This window comes from Botrytis byssoidea (assembly GCF_014898295.1).
Source record: "Botrytis byssoidea strain MUCL 94 chromosome Unknown BBYS_003, whole genome shotgun sequence".
Classification (NCBI taxonomy): Eukaryota; Fungi; Ascomycota; class Leotiomycetes; order Helotiales; family Sclerotiniaceae; genus Botrytis; species Botrytis byssoidea.
The window spans coordinates 323,577-340,219 of record NW_024065844.1 but is presented as its reverse complement, the minus strand read 5'-3'; the positions used below and the strand labels follow the sequence as shown (position 1 = coordinate 340,219).

At 41.9% G+C, this 16,643-nt stretch overlaps 5 protein-coding genes across 5 annotated transcripts; 2 read left to right on the top strand and 3 right to left on the bottom strand.

Moving 5' to 3' along the window:
• Positions 1 to 1,512: 1,512 nt before the first annotated feature.
• On the bottom strand, positions 1,513 to 2,667 carry EAE97_001553 (uncharacterized protein; the record flags this gene model as incomplete). The annotated part of the gene is made up of 1 exon (XM_038872064.1): positions 1,513 to 2,667. One exon carries the CDS (start codon positions 2,665 to 2,667, stop codon positions 1,513 to 1,515), a length of 1,155 nt encoding a protein of 384 aa, XP_038736622.1.
• Positions 2,668 to 3,809: 1,142 nt separating this feature from the next.
• Positions 3,810 to 4,418, top strand: EAE97_001552 (uncharacterized protein; the record flags this gene model as incomplete). The annotated part of the gene is made up of 1 exon (XM_038872063.1): positions 3,810 to 4,418. One exon carries the CDS (start codon positions 3,810 to 3,812, stop codon positions 4,416 to 4,418), a length of 609 nt encoding a protein of 202 aa, XP_038736621.1.
• A 1,187-nt stretch (positions 4,419 to 5,605) lies between these two features.
• On the bottom strand, positions 5,606 to 7,084 carry EAE97_001551 (uncharacterized protein; the record flags this gene model as incomplete). Its single annotated transcript, XM_038872062.1, has 1 exon — positions 5,606 to 7,084. One exon carries the CDS (start codon positions 7,082 to 7,084, stop codon positions 5,606 to 5,608), a length of 1,479 nt encoding a protein of 492 aa, XP_038736620.1.
• Positions 7,085 to 7,970: 886 nt separating this feature from the next.
• EAE97_001550 (uncharacterized protein) lies at positions 7,971 to 9,374 on the bottom strand (the record flags this gene model as incomplete). The annotated part of the gene is made up of 1 exon (XM_038872061.1): positions 7,971 to 9,374. One exon carries the CDS (start codon positions 9,372 to 9,374, stop codon positions 7,971 to 7,973), a length of 1,404 nt encoding a protein of 467 aa, XP_038736619.1.
• Positions 9,375 to 13,877: 4,503 nt separating this feature from the next.
• On the top strand, positions 13,878 to 14,757 carry EAE97_001549 (uncharacterized protein; the record flags this gene model as incomplete). The annotated part of the gene is made up of 2 exons (XM_038872060.1): positions 13,878 to 14,123; positions 14,182 to 14,757. The coding sequence occupies 2 exons, from the start codon at positions 13,878 to 13,880 to the stop codon at positions 14,755 to 14,757; spliced, it is 822 nt and encodes a 273-aa protein (XP_038736618.1).
• Positions 14,758 to 16,643: the final 1,886 nt, after the last annotated feature.

Here is a 16,643-nt window from a genome sequence, read left to right as displayed (position 1 = left end):
TGTAAAGTACGTACTACGAGGATGTAGGTAGGTAGGTAAGTAGGTAGGGGACATATACGAAGTCTGCACGAAGTCTGTACGAAGCTATGAGTTCTTAACGACGTTATGATGAAGCATTTTGATAAGTATGCGTGAAGTACAATGTACCAGGTATGACTGTACGAGTGAGTTGTGCTTTTTCGGTTGTATCGGAGCACCACGCAGAGAATCCTTGCTCAATATCCGGTAGTGAGGAAAGAAATGATAAATGATAATAAAAAGTATATTTGGGGAACTTCTGGAAACGAGGTAAAACAAGGTACTGGTGATAATTGGGTACCAATCACATTGTAGATATCTCCAAGATTTGCAACGGTTGGTATTATCGCGGCTAATGATGAAAGTCATGGTACGTGAATTCTTAATTGATGCTTTTAGCATTGTTTCAACATTCATTCAACGGGTAGACGTTATTGAAACTACTATCTTTAGTGAGGAGATATCAGATCAGATCAGATACCAGATACTATCTACTATGTACTATCTACCATGTACTAGGTCATCACTTAGGTATGCCAAATCACATTTAAAGAAGACAACAACAACTCTACGAGACTACTGGTACAACTTCTCACAACACGATACAATACAATATATCCACCATTTTCTGTGGGCATACCAAAGATGCTAGCTACTACCTACTAGGTACAGCAAGCACACCTAGCCACTAGGCAGATATCGATCAAGTTTTCAACGCTTGACTTTGTATGCAAAGGAAAAGAACCTTGGTATAGAGATAACAAACATCATGGGAGTTGGGTATTCTCCGGCAATGGGATTGAAAGAGGGGAAGGGACGATGTCATCGATTATCTACATTGATACCTACCTACCTAGTAAATCATTTCCATCTATAAACTCCCTCTCTAACTCCACACATTTATCCTTGAGATGTTGAAATCTGGAATCGCTGCTTATCCAATATGAGACATTAGACAGATCAATTAGTATCTGGTATGGATAGTAAGTTAATAACAAATCATTACGACCTCGGCATTCACACAACATAATTCATCCCTTACAACATCTGTCACATTATCTCAATTAAGTGAACGACTCATATCATAAAAGTATTACCTCGACCCCCTTTCTTCCAGAGTGAGGAGCCTAGGTTAAGTTTATTACATGAAATGAAGCACACGGACAACTATAACGGCACATCATATCATCAATCATCTCATAAATGCGACTAAGAATTGAAATTGCTCCACGTCAGTCGTAAAAAACTACCAATCCCAAGGTCGAGTGAATCAATATATGAAATAGAGAGTAAGATAAGTCCTAATCCGGAACGCCAGTTACTGTTCGCTCAATCGAGTATCTCATATACACAGCAATCCATACCCCCTCCCCTTGTCCCAAACTACAATTGTTCCAACCCTATAAAACCTCGCCAGATGTATAGCAAGCAGTAACTGAATAGTAAACATCATCCATCACACACAACAATTCAACCTCGGATCCAATGACTGGCTTATCTAAATGGCGTATCCGGGCCATCAGAGCTTACCGGGCTTAAAGGTAAACTGCGAAGGCCGCCACTAAGATCGCCGCTCCCGGTCTTCTTCACAGCCTGTGACATTGTCTCTATGGTCAATTCGCCGCCATTTGTAGGAGAGTGAAGTGAAGTCGGACTGGCGAGACCAGTTTGTTTTCGAACTGGCGAAAGCTCAACACCTTTCACGGAAGCTGACTTACTAGTCGGGGGTGATGTTCCGAATCCAAACGACGATACTGGTGATCGCACAGGCGAAGGTGAACGGTTCACACCTGGTGATATACCTGGTGATGACAACGCACTGAGTCCCGCAATATATATTGAGTCTCTATTGCCAGCATGTTCTGCGTGCTCTGATTGCACTACATCTGCAAATGAAATGAAGCTTAATCTCCGGATGTCTGTACTATCAAGAGCACCGTAGTTTGATGCCGCATCGTCCTTGTCGGGGTGGGCCACCAAGTCGTCTGTCCACATTGACGCGCCAGGTTCGCTACTGCTGATACCACTCATTGACATTACTGCTGGCTGATGAGAAGAGTGCATAACGATTTCCACTGTATCCGGATCAATGTCATTGTTCGTAATAGCCTGCGACGATGCATCTAGGACTGGTGGAATATAATCCTCGGTCTGTATATGCGACGGAATTGCGGGAGAATTTGGCTGAATAGCACTTTCTTGCACATCACGCTCGAAGATTTGCGAACCTGCAGGCGACACTACACGTGGGGAAGATGAGAACAATTTTCGACCTGGTGGTGATGAAGGGTGTTGGTATGGATAGCTTGATCGTGGAGGGGAGTTCGTCATCTGCGTCTGCTGGAGAGGGCGGATCAATGGTGCATTGCCAGCAAGGGCTCCATCATCCTTCTTTTTGCTCTTTACCTTTTCATCATTCTTCTTTTTTCCGAATCCAAACAATCTTCGCTTTCCCGACTTTGCGGTTCCGCTCGCAGAATCACTCGCATCCACATCGACCTCACTGTTTTCACTGGGATTCGACAATTTTTGGTTCGTTGGTACTTTGAATCTCTCACCTAGTAGAGGGGCCTTTGACGTGGTTATAGATTGTTGGCCTGTGGGGACGGGTGTGTTCGCATGTAAAGTACTAGATTCCGGTGCGCTCATGATGACGATTGATAGAAAGATTTCGGATTTGTTTTTTTTTGTTTTTTTTTCGATATCGAGGAAGTAAGTCGAGTCGAATCTCTGGTATACTATTTGCGAAGTGTCAGATGAACATGAACAAATAAATAAATGGATATGCGCTGTGGAAACTTAATCGCATCATAATGGATGTTGGCGTATGCGCCTTAATCAAACCAATACTTTGGAGGGTCGCAGACTTACGCGTGCAGATTATCTTTGGGAATTATCAGCTTTGGTTCCGGTCAATGAAAATTAGAATTGGCCAAAGAGAGAAAAGTTGAAATGATAAGAACAAAGAAGAGTCGAGATCCAAATTCAAAGATTGAGCTGTGAAAGAAAAATAATATGGATTCCTATACGAGTATATAAGAGATCATAACCGTCCAACAATAGACACATTCAAAGGCATGACAATCTAGACAATTATTATTGTAATGATAATGATAATGGTAATTGTAATTGGAATTGGAATTGGAATTGGAGTTGGAGTTGGAATTAGAGTTGGAATTGGAATCATAAGATGATTTCACCTACCTTTCTTTCTTCGCAAGAATGGGTGGTCCAAGAAGCGGCAAGAGTCATAAGAAGAGGGGTGATTGCCTTGTGATTGCTCGTGATTTCTGGTGATTTCTGGTGATTCCAGTTGTGAATGAGATATGTGACTGTGTTATGTGTGTTATGTGTGTTATGTGTGTTATGTGTGTTATGTGTGTTATGTGCCCTTTAAGAGGAGGGGGAGGATTTCGAATTCAATGCTTTTTAATGCAGGATTTTGGATCTTCCTTGTTGATGTTGTAGATTGGAAAAGGGTTGGTCAATCATTTCATCATCACCAACATAATCAAGCAATTTTTTTTTTTTAATTTCATGGAAACAAGTCGCCTGACAATCAAAAAGTTGGGAACCTCGAAATGAAAATGATTTGGGATAAAGAGCCTTGTCGCAAGGCTTGTAAGTTGTAATGGTGGAGGGTGGCTTGGTGGGTGTCCCATGTGGTAACCTTATTGATGAGGCAGCAAATATTTTTCCATTCGTCTTTTCCATTAGATGATGAAATGTGAATGTGAGGAATACTTAATGAGTTATTGACTTTTACCTTTAATCAAAATACTCACACAACCATGGATCTCAGACTATTACGTCGGCCCGTCGCCAACCTCTTCTCTGCAAACCCTCAATGCCTATTGTCTTTGAACGCCACGGCCCGTCGACATGAATCCTCTTACAGACGTTCCAAGCAACGTTTAAATGTCAAACCAGATCCAAATTTTGTCCCATCAAATGGTGCGCCACAAGATCACATCATTTTCAATCCGCCATCCTCCTCTCCCTCCGTTTTCCACACCCCTCTAAAATTCCTCCCCAAAGACGACAAGAGAAGAAAGCTTTTAGCAATCACCCAAGAACGACTCAAAGCTCTCTCACATCGATTACCACCTCCGGTCAACCCGAAGCAGCTGAAGTATGAGAGGCATCATTTGAGTGAAAAGGATGTTGCGGAGATTAGGAGGCTGAGAGCGGAGGAACCAGAGAAATGGACTAGATTGCAATTGGCTAAGAAGTTCAATTGTTCGTCAATATTTATTGGCATGATTACAGAAGCATCGGCAGAAAAGAGAGATTTGGAAAGAGAGAAGTTGGAAGCCGTAAAAGCTAGATGGGGACCGACGAGAACAGCAGCGCGGGAGAATAGGCAAAGACGAATCGAGTTGGCAAAGAGGGATGAGTGAGGGGTACCATCTGGCGGATGGTACAAAACAATGCATTTGGTCAACTATTTGTGGAGGTGTGGAGTAGAGAAGAGTTGGCAATATAGCACAAGGTACTATGAGTCTGTAAAAGACTGTACTGTGTTGCTCATTGCGTGTATAAAACACAACACGGAAATGCATTGTCAGCATGAGCGATATGTATAACGTAGAAATATGTCCAAAATCCGCATGGAATTGCGATTGCGAAGCACTACAAACGTTCTTATGACATTTGACGTTATGCTGCCAATCTTATGTATTTATAACTAATATATACGCCTCTACAGCCTCTGGTTGACATTTACATGTTAAATTTGATATCCACTTCATGTTCAGCTCCCGCCTGTGGTTCAAGTGACCCTTGAGCAGGACATAGACATATTTATCTATTTGTTCATTCATTGGCAATGCTGATCTATGATTGCCGTCATCATTTCCATTGAAAAATATGCCGCGTCGAAATTCGAATCCCCAGTTTCGAGTACCAATTCTTCTGCCTCACATGATCGTCCGAGTGTTCAGTATTTTTCGATGCTATATAGAGACGTACGCGTTTCAAAGTCTGATGATCATGGAATCATTTAATCATTTCATAGTTCAAAGTTCACAACATAGGGAATACCTTCCACAATTACATCTTCACAATGATCTCTGTTCGTTCCATTGCGGATCGTCAGCTATGGACCGCATGAATTATTTACACGGAAGCGAAATGATATCACCGGGCGAAAGACATGCTTTTAACATAACACCGTTGGAAGAACCAGAAAAAAATGATGAGAGAAAAGTTCAGTCGCTACCTAAAATGCCCAAAACACCCAAAACACCCAAAATAATCTTTTACATCCTTCCTTATCTTTACCTTTAGTCTCTTCTCATCCTGATTCAGATGCTTTGGCTACTAGATACATCTTTTGAGTGTAAGCACACGTAGCCTATATTCTTTGAGTACCAATCTCTGAGTCGGCAAAAAACAGACTGGGTTTGGCCACTTGATAATTTCCACACTTCCATTGTCTCCCTCAGCCTTGATGACAAGATACGCTTTTGACACGATTCAAGATAACCAAAGGTCATTGATCTTTGTGTATTTTCAGTTTCCACTACCGCCGAAGGACTCATCTGTGAGTCGGACTCGGTTTCAAAACTTGTATTTGCATACTCTACTATCTATGGGCTCTTCTACCACGACCTGACTCACTCTCCCCCCCGAGACTTGATGGAGCTTGCTCTGAGGCAGTATAGTGGGAAGGAGCGATACTATTGCGTGTACTAGCTCTCCTACCACCATATTTGCCGCTTCCCGATGCTGACGTATTAGATAGATATCTTTCAATCATATATGCAGAAGAATCATCTTCCTTAGCGACTTTCCCACGAAATATTTGGGTACGTTCATCTTCTGGAGGAGGAGGGATGCTACTAACTTTGGAGTGTGTCGATTCTGGAGGAGTAGGGGTGCTAACTTTGGAGCGTATCGATCCTGAAGAAGTACGGGTGCTCGCTTTGGAGTGTATCGATCCTGAAGGAGTAGGGGTGCTAACTTTGGAGTGTATCGATTCTGGAGGAGAAGAGGTGCTAGCTTTGGAGTGTATCGATCCTGAAGAAGTACGGGTGCTCGCTTTGGAGTGTATCGATCCTGAAGGAGTAGGGGTGCTAGCTTTGGAGTGTATCGATCCTGAAGATTTATGATCGTGTTTCCCAATCTCAAGTGCATAAGGCTCATTATTCTTGTCGTTTCTTCCATAACCTATTTGAGTATGCTCTTCTTGTTCATGATTTGGAAGAGGACCTCTAATAGGTTGGTACTTGTTTTGCAAATCTCTCCCACTCGAACTGTGACGACCGGAAGCTCCAGTATTGCTTCGAGGAGGTCTACCATTCAAAGACCCACCGGCGGGTCCCTCACTCAAGGCTTTGGGCCCCCCCGGACTTGGCTCATCACCAAAGACTTTGTGTGTGTTTTGTGAATTTGAGGAATTACTCGAATGGCGGGAACCTGCTCGCGGTACCTGCTCACTATTGTCTCTTGCGCTTCTGTGAGTCGGGGCATCGTGTCTTGAGCTGGTAGCAGATTTTGGCTTGCGCTCGCTTTTTTCTTGGCTCGAGACACTTCCTTTCTGGGAGGAATGTTTTGTCATTCTATCAGAATCTCCCTCTTCTCTGTTCTGATGCAAGCCTCTGTCAGTTCCTGTAGGTATTCGATTTGAGCCTGAGGGTTTCTTGTGGTCTTCCCCTCCGTGCGAGCTCCTTTTGAACTGAGTTGTTTGAACTTTTCTTTTCTCTAAAGAAAATGGTAATCCATGAAATGTAGTTAAAGTCGTAGTTACAATTTCGTCGGTGGATGGTCCTATGTCTTCAAATCGGACATCAATCTTCATCGGTTCTTCCTTGCGGTGGCTCCGCCGTCTTCTCGGCCTATGGCTATCGCCGTGTCCTGCCTCCGAGTCTCGTCCTTTATTATTTTTACCAAATTTCTTGCGCGCTGCCTGATGTTTTTCAATATCTCGTATGTTAGTATCCACGGAAGGTTCGACGGTATCTCCCGGGCTTAATGATGGTTCCGGTGAGTCAAGACCCCCTATATCGAGATCTTGAGTTTCCAACTCAGGTATTCTAATCGTACGAGACGCTGCTGCTGACATTTTGCCGATTTTGCCAAAATGAAGTTCGATTGTGAAGTATAGCTTCTCTCGATGAGAATCGCTCTGATAGCCAAAATCTGGATTAATGAGATTGAGATTGAGATTGAGATTGAGATTTTGATTGAGATTGAGATTGAGATTTTGATTGAGATGATAATGCTTTGTAGTCGATAGTATACCTCATTTATATAGTTCATATAGCACAAAACAAACATTCTATCAATCTAGAACTTCGAGGCTGCAATCTGAAAAATTCATCAACCACTTTCTCAGCCAACTTTTTGGTGGTACTTGAAAAAAATAGGCAACATAGTAATGTTGTCCTTGGATCTAGCTCAAGGCGCACGACGATATATGGCTCCAGCTGGACAACCGACGTGTCCCCAAGAATCAAAACCTCCATCCAACATTCGAGATAAGATCCGTCAATCAATATCTCGAGTTGAGATTAGAATGAACGGATGTTTGAAGGTTCCTTTTATTTTTAGAAATATGAATTTTTTTGAATTTTTGGCTTTATATTCTTTTCGTTGATTGTACATCGAAATATCAATTGTTTCAAGGTGAGTTTATTTGGGTGGTCTGGTGCGCCGCCATTTCTGTCTATGTGGGCGCTGTTCAGGCGCCTCGACCAGAGGGTCCAACAAGTAAACCAGGTGACTATTTTAGGCAGTCACATTTTGACATTTATTTATTTGTTTCTCCTCTACAAAACGCATGATATTATCTTAATATCATTCACTCTTGTCATCAAACTCTTTTATTTCACGAAATTCAAAGACATTGTCGTTGATTACTGGCATTATTTCATATTATCTGTATACTATACTGTAGATATACAACATGGTCCTTCATTATTTCCAATTGGAGAGATGTTTCTATCACCTTATTCAAATTGACGGTTACTCTGGCCAACACCCCCGGATTCCCTGGCTGGACCAGAATGAGCAAAATCGCACTGTCCCATATCAACATGTCTTTTCGTCTCATCATTTGTGCACCCCACATGACTGTTTGGGAATAGATGGGCTGGATCTACGCTTCTTCCCAATTCCCCCTTAAAAACGTGTGCGGCCTTCCTTTCTTCATGCTTGTCTCGACGACCTCGCTCTGCTCTTTTATAAACCTTGTCACAACCTGGTATCCTGCACATGTAACTACCATCGAGGGTAATACCGTTTATGGTATTATATTTCTGGATAATCTCTTGTGAGATGCGTGAACTAGCATGCTCTACCTTTAGATGGTCTATATATCTCGACTCCTGAGAACTCCAATAGGCACATTTCTCATCCACTCCAGAGGCACAGTAAAATCCAGTTTCGGTATGATGTCCTTGATTATGTTTTCGCAAGTCCTCGGGTAGCTTCCAGCCTTTGGGAAAAGCATTACACCGAGTGCAAAAGTATCGATCTAACTTCCTTCTTCCGGTATCTCCGCGACGGTTTACATGATTTGGGTCATTCCTCTCTTGAAGCCTCCGTTTCCCTGAGCGAGTTGATGATTTCTCTGCGATGCTTGGTAGAGGTGACCCAGAAGTTGACTCAGATCTATAAGATTCTTCGCCTGGGGATTGTGATCTAATTGTCATAGACTCAGTCATGTCGAAAAATGACGAGGCGAGTTCCCGTTCTGGTTTAGAAACTGACGACGCTGACCGGAATGAATTTACACTGGCTGTTCTCGATATACTAGCTTGACCGATCATGCACGATGGAAAGGTTACTCCGGCGTATTCATTGATCTGCATAGGGTTTGCTGCTTCTAGTGATGGAATATCCCAGCACTGCTTGAAACGTTGCTCGTTGAGAATGCTTTGTGCTTCTGTAAGAACAGGAAGTGGCGCGATTGGTCCAGTGCTCGTTGTAGTACAATTCCAAAGACTTGGATCGATATTTGAATTGTAGATGGATTCGGTGCCATATTCAAGGCTTGGGTATGAGGTACCTTGCCACAAGTAGTCATTGCACTCTGTGGAGGTAGTAATGCTATTTTGTGCTACAATGGCATCGTGTTGACTATTTCTAGTATTTCGAGGTCTTTCTTCTGATATATTGAGATCTTCATCGTGGATGTGAGAGGAAATGTTAGTGAAGACTGCGTTTGGGGGCGAGCTATACTCTGATAATGTATAATGAGCTGGGCTATACGTTTGTGAGGTATAGGTTCTTGAATTATAGTCGGGGCTATTGTTCAAGCTCCGGCGATCGGTATCTCGAATATACTGATTTCGATTGTCCTGGAAGCTGCAGTCTCTCTGGACGTAGGATTCACTTTCAACCCACGTCATGATGTGTATTCAATTCGCCTACAGTCGATTTACTGCTGTGTGTCTACCAATGAAAGCCTTAACAGAAAAAGGATTGATGAGATCTGGAAGGTACAAGATGTAACGCAAATCCTAACCGGCTTATCTGATTCGTTTTGGAATGATGATTTGTGTGTGTGTCTTGGTTTTGGTACGTCAACATTTGTCTCGACCACTAGATTTGACTAATTGCTAATGATATCTCTTACTACAAATTTCTCGCAACGTGTACTTATACAAAGCATGTCAATGATTGTCATCATTTCCAACCATTACTGGGCCTGAGTTATGATCCAGATCTTCCTCCAAGGCTCTATCTCTGTGAAACTTTCTCCATATCATCCCTATGGTCAAGCACTATGTACGAAAACCACTAACCGACTACAGAATCTGCCTTTCGACCCCAGAAGCCTTGCTTAAACTTTTGTAACGCAATTTAGCACGCCACACCCGTTTTACGAAATGAAGAATACGGCTCCACATGAACATTACCTGCACTATGATACAGGTACTTCCAGGTATTTCCCCAAGCATACCCGTACGACAGCCAAGTCCAAAGCCCTGTTGGTATGTATGAATGGTCTACCGCTTTGCTTGAAGCGAAAGCAATGGATTTGTGATTTGATATTACAGCGTTATTTTGCTCCGCAGTTTTGCCCCACTTCTCCGAACAAGCCTCGATGTTGCCCATTCAATACGAAATTACAAATCTCACTTTATCAAAACATTGGTTCCAATTCTTCAAGAAATTCTCCGTAAGACCAGATGATTCTGTTAGCATACTAGTTTGCACGAAACGAACGTGTTTTCGTGCAGCGAGATATACCCCGACACGTTGCTATGGATGAATGCGCCAAAGAAAATGCTAACATATGAAAATGCAAATGTACTACTGCAAGAAATTAAGGTTAGATTCGAGGGAAGATAGCGTGGTGGATCGGTCAGACAGGTGGGTTCTAGCCGCCGACCCCCTGGTCATTACAAAAAAGACCCCGTTTCATCTACTTGTAAGGCTTTCCTATGTTTCAGAAATTCTGGAGTTTGGAAGAGAAGGAAGGAGAGAACACTGCAATGTAATTTCGAATTTGCATCCTCAGGACTGAAAACCTACTAATGATAATTCTCGTGCTTGATCATCATAAAGTACTGTTCGGAAGCGTAAGGACCAATTATCCAAGCGGCAATCAGAAAAAGTGGAGAACGTAGGATTCAAAAATGGTAGGATATCGCTGCACATACCATATTTGAGGTTGGTTGGTTGGTATCATCCGATAAGTTTAATCATAATATAGTTAACATTTGCTTTTTGGTACAAGTGCTGACGTTCAGAGGGAAGTTATCTTCCCCAACTGTCAACGACGTAAGGTAAGCGAGACACGTGATACGGGGCCAAATTCAAGCCTGCCGGATGTCTTTCCATTCGGTGGCTGTACCCAAGGGAACGGATCATGGCCTGTTTATGACTCATGTTCCGGCCATCATTTATTCCTCTTGGGCTTTCCATAAGAAGTGCTGAGAAGCATGAGAGTCCCAAAGTTATGATCGAGAACTTTCGGGTTGGCCTACAATTTGAAAACATGCCAATCTGCAATACCGAGACTATGAAATACGAGTTTGAATTACCAACAAACATACATGGAAAAAGAGTACTCATTAGTAATGAAGCCTTTCTAAATCAATCTATAAGAGGTTCTTGACTTCAGACATGAGTGATAAGAACAGATTCCTTGGTTTCAACGAGCGGCACGAATCACGAAATTTCTTGTAGATGAAATTATCTGCAATTGATATCTTTATTATGTTCGAACATACCACTTTGAGATGAAAAAAAATGCGCTATAAGATAGAGAGAATTGAAAGATATGAATTGTATTCCGGATATCTCCTCTCTACGCGATGTCTGAGCTGACAATTTCAAAGAAATCGAGGTGAAGCATTAGGTGGATGCATATCTCAGATATCTTTTGTCTTTCATTTGCATTGGGTATTATGTGAGTCGGCGGGACTTGGTGGTGAGATGACTTTACTAAAACTAAATCATAGGTTGAAGATGCTTGGATTCGTCGATAGATGAATTGATAGCAGTTATTTCGAAACTATTTAAGTTGTAAAGATCCCGCCCTCCTTGCATCTTCGAATTTATTGGTAGGACTGACTTGGCTATTACTGGGCAGTTGCTACTGAAATTTGATTGTGTTACTGAGTGGATTCAGCCTTCATGGTTGCTACGCAGGGTTTTGGGCTTGTTAGAGAGCAATTATGTATTATCATATGAGGTAGATGGTTATCTATAAGCTGAGCAACAAAATAAACAGCAGAGATCGATCTAATTTCGGCCTCGAAAGGACAGTAAGATTCACTCCGCAGACAATAGTGAACATCTAGAATTGAGAAAGAGAGCTGGTAGTCTGAGAAGACAAATGTTGAGACTAACCTGTGAAGCTCCTACATTACATACGTTCCCAAAGCGGGATGAATCACATGGGATATTAATGAAGATCGCTAAAATTTGAGACTGCTTGAAAAATGCCCCGACAATGACAGTATTCATAAGTTCTTGTTTGGGAAGTTGTGATCAATATCACTTCGTGAGACTCTAGTTGATCAAGCAAGTAGAAAATCAAAAGACAAGTAGTCATACAGGAAGGAAGTTCATTGCAGACGATATTCAGATATTGGCATTGACTATAAGGACTTTCAGCGTTATGCACACTCTACTACGACATATTTCGATTCATAGATACGAAAAAGCTCCTATCTTTCAGAAATTCTGTACGTGTTCCCCCAGCTATATTCAAATCTTGACTGAACTACTACTCTTCGAGCTGAGCAAATCAAAGAACCAACCTGCTTGGTTCATACATGCCTGCTCTTCGATTGATTACCTCCAGATATTTGATGAAAATATCAGACATTCAGATACACTGTAAGATCAGTACTGGTAATCGAGTCAGAAAAATAATCCTCAAAAAAGAAAATAGGAGATTTTACAGGCAAATGCGGATTTTTTCTACACATAATTCTCGGCCTCTGCTGAGACGGATTGTGGAACCAAGAATAATTTCTCGTCTATCTATAGACAGAAGCATGTTGATCACCAATAGAGGAATCTATGTATTGTCCCAATCTTAATATCGAGCGTCTGTCTGGTCTCCCAAAGACCTGAAAGACACCTAGATTGGTATTGTTCCATGGAATTTTATTAAATCTCTGTTTGTTGTAATGCCCGTTTATAATTGGCGTGTAGATTCACTAGGAAGACACATTCTCGTGAGCATCTCTCCATCTTGCGTTGAGAAAAATATATAACATGAGAAAAAATTGGAATTCATGAGCCAAAAATATTATCACTTGATAGGTGGTTATCCCACGTTCACAACTGCGTTCCAAATGATTTCGTGTACCGGTATGTAGATATAAATCGATCTGTTGAAATTGTGCGTAGGCGAAATAAAGAAAAGGGGTAAGATTAAAGACCCAGGGCTGCTAATAGTATGATTGAAAGTGAAGAGGCGATTTGATCACAATTATGATCGCTTAACTCAGTACTTGTACTAGACCTCTATGTGTAAGATAACCCACGAGGCCTCTCATATTGGATTGGGACCATTTGTGGGTATGCGACCCAGTAGTACACAAGTATAACTGTATTTATATTCGTTGTGCATGCGAACCAAAGCACACAGCATTTTATTATGCATAAGCGGAAGTGGCTTTGTGGGAACGCTTTGCGGCCGCTGGTACCGCACGCCTTTCCTTTTTGTGGATAAGTCATTAAAGCTCAGGCTTCACAACTCGGAGCAGGAAAAAATCAAACCCTTCTCCGCTACTCAAACTGGATTGAACCTACAATTCTATCTGCTTCACCTGAAATAGTTTTCTGTGAAGTCAATTTGAGAAGTAAACTAGTGTTTATGCGATATCGAATGATAGATATTGACAGCAGGTTTTTAGGTCAGACGGAATTGATGAACTGTCCTCAACCACGATCTCGCCCGATGTCTGGAACATCGATACTGAATATTGATATAGACAACTATGAAGGCTGAATTATGCCTCAATTATAGATCCCATTAAGATTTTGAACAACTTTTCTTTGTTACTGTCTTTCCACCAATACCTATTGATAAAGGCCTCGTAATGTCTTACGGAAGTGTCTGTAAGATTGTCTCGTGTCGAGGAATTTGTGAGACCTTTCTTTGATAGAATCCAATTCACCATTTTAGAATTTGTTACTTTCGAGTTGGGCGAAAAAGATTGGTTCTATTTCCATCTTTCTTTCTCACAGGAAGCTCACAATTGTCAATAAAAACACGAGTCCTCCCCCCTTGAAATCTCATCTTCACATTCTTTTCAGCCAGCATCTCTGGAAGATCTTCATCATTTTAATCATCTGTTTTATTTCTATTTCCTATCTTTAAAAAGCTCTCTTTAATCTTGTCTGCCTCAACGTCTTGATCTTTTTTCTTCTGCTTTTTAGTTACTATGACAACAACTCGCCAAAATGTGCAGGTACAGGACATCAAAGTTGGCTGTATACTGTTCCTTCCAAGTACAATCTTTGGAGAGGATTTGATATGTATGTGGTCTGATGTCAATGGCCATCCTTGTCGAAACAATGGACGTTGCGTTTTGAAGCAAGAGGGGCACGATCACCCTGTAGTGATCATCGGAAAGCGTTATGAGCCCAATGGGATTATGCCAAGCATACTCAGGCTATCATTTGTTCAAGTAAAATTCTTTGCAAGAATGGTTGATGGTTAGTAAAGGCTAACAAAATGCTGATTAGATGACTCATGGTAACTTCCGCAATGCTAGTACCTCTGGACCGACGATTTACTCCCCCTACGGACATTACGAGGTTGACCAGAGTACTGGGCGACTGACTTTTCCACAAAACTTCCGCTCACGCTACTGGTTTCGGGGTATTGAGTACCTCCGCCGTGGTCCAGGTAATTTTCGAATCCCTCATGTTTTCTTCGCCCCGCGCAGAAGCTTTAGAACTATGACCACAGGTCCTCAGGCACGAGCATACGATTCACGTTTGGATGAAGGATCTTATTTGAGGTTGATGCAACGACTGAATCTTGAGCCGAAGCGATATGTACTTGATCATCACTTGGACGATTATTGGCCTGCACTTCCCAATGGCGACTCAGCCAAGCATGAACAACCATCTTCCCACGCAAATACCAATAGGCCTTCAAGTGTTGGACAGGCGTTCGACCAGCCGCACGGTCATCATATCGCAAATCGTGGATGTATGGAAGATGACTTGGAGCCATGCCTAGCAGTACCCATCCTTGACCCTGCCCCTTGCGGTACAGATCCTTTAATCTTTTGTTCTGCAAAGAGTGCGCGCTAATCAATTCATTCAATAGGGCGAATCCATTGTTTCAAGAATCAATCATTGAATAAGTCATTTCCTACAATGTGAGAATCATCGTCGAGGAGTAAAATATTGAAGGTAATTTCTGACTTTTGTTTTTAGTGTTGACGGGGACGACCCAGACCAATCTTGTAATGAAATTGCAATGCTATAGATGAAAATAAGCTTCGATCAGAAGTGCGTACTTGGAAGACATCAGCGGATACTTAATATTTGTTTCTCTAGACTGCGTTGCTTTTGTGTGATTTTTCGTCGAACATTTCCAGTCCTTACTGTTTTTATAGCCTCATTCAATTTATCGTTCCATTATCCTGACCATCTTTGATTACATGATTCTTGAGAGTTTTATTATTTCCAAACAGAACTACGGTTTTGACTCGTCTCTAGACCAGACTCGAGCTACATGATGACGAGTTCTTCTCGTGGTTCGCATCTGTTAATGGCGAACCATGATGATCATTCGAGGCAGACCTAAAGTATCTTGGATTCTATTGCCCTGTTCCTCCCAATTTATGTTGATGCCCAAATCAATATTGTAAAGTTGTGCGGCCTAAGGTTATCCCGGAGCTGAAAATGGTCTGATTGCTAGGTCTACGACGGAAAACTTTTGGGGAAAAACATTTTCCTGTATTCTTGTTGTAATCAAGGAGTCGTGAATTGAAATTGGAAATTTCTAAGATTGTCACATCGAGTAGCTTCACGATCGCATTTCGCTTCTCTCCCCGATAAATGATATTTGAAAAGTTATGGGTCAATCTAATCGAAAACTTGGAACGTCGTTCCATGTTCATTGATCCTGTAACCTGGATAATGACATGCGAGTAGTTCGTTTCTACGGTTTCTTTAACCTATGGTTCGTTCAATGGCCGCCATATACCAGGTGTACAGCACATCCCGATCATCCGGAAGTTTCCCGCGAATTTTGAGCCTCTCAACCTTGGGAGGTACGGAACAGTCTTTGGTGTGTGTGCTGTTCTTGGAAAACAAACCATTGGCCATAGTAAGGGCAGTGATCGCAATTTCCTATTCTTATTCGCACGGTAGTTCTAGCTTTCCAGTAATTGGTACGGCTCTAAACAGTTCGATTTCACGAGCCAATAACTCGGTAACCGCGCGCTAACGATAAATGAAGCATTATAACGACAGTAAGAGATAGTTCGAACTCATTTGTTATCGTTCTTATCATGAAAAGAATTGCACTTGACTTGAGTTATAGGGAACGAGGCTCAAGGATCATAGATTGTGCCTAAGCGCTTTCTAAAAATCAGATGAAACGCTGTGGACGGTAAAATGCGGGGTTGGATTGAAGGAGGGGGACATCGCAGTAACTTGCTCGTGGTTTTTCAATAGTCGCAACAGCCGCGAAAATCCATCTCTTAATAATTAATCATGATGAATGCTAACAGATAAAAGCCTTATTCCTCTAAATGGCCAAGAATCGCATACATTTAGTCCTGCGAAAAAGCCCTGGAGAAGTCCTGCGAAAGCTTTCAGTCCTTTTAGATGCAGCTCTCCAAATATGGAATCTATTGATTCGAAGCGAATGTCACCCAGCTTTATGTATGTCAGAATGATGAATTGATACATTGGTACATTGGTACAGGAAATCGACCCCAAAGTTCCCACATCTCCCACATTTCAAGGCTTGTAGCTTTTTTACAGCCCCCATAATCGGCGCCAGATTGCTTGAGAAGCTTTGAGTTGCAGCACATCTCTGACGAAAATGGAATTTATCGGGGGCTGAGGGATCAATTAATTAGAGAGGCATGGGGGCTGGCTATGAATACAAGTATATCATTTAGACTCTGCTCCGGATCTTTAAAAAGAATTCGACTCTTATAACTTGATAATTCTGTGCTCTT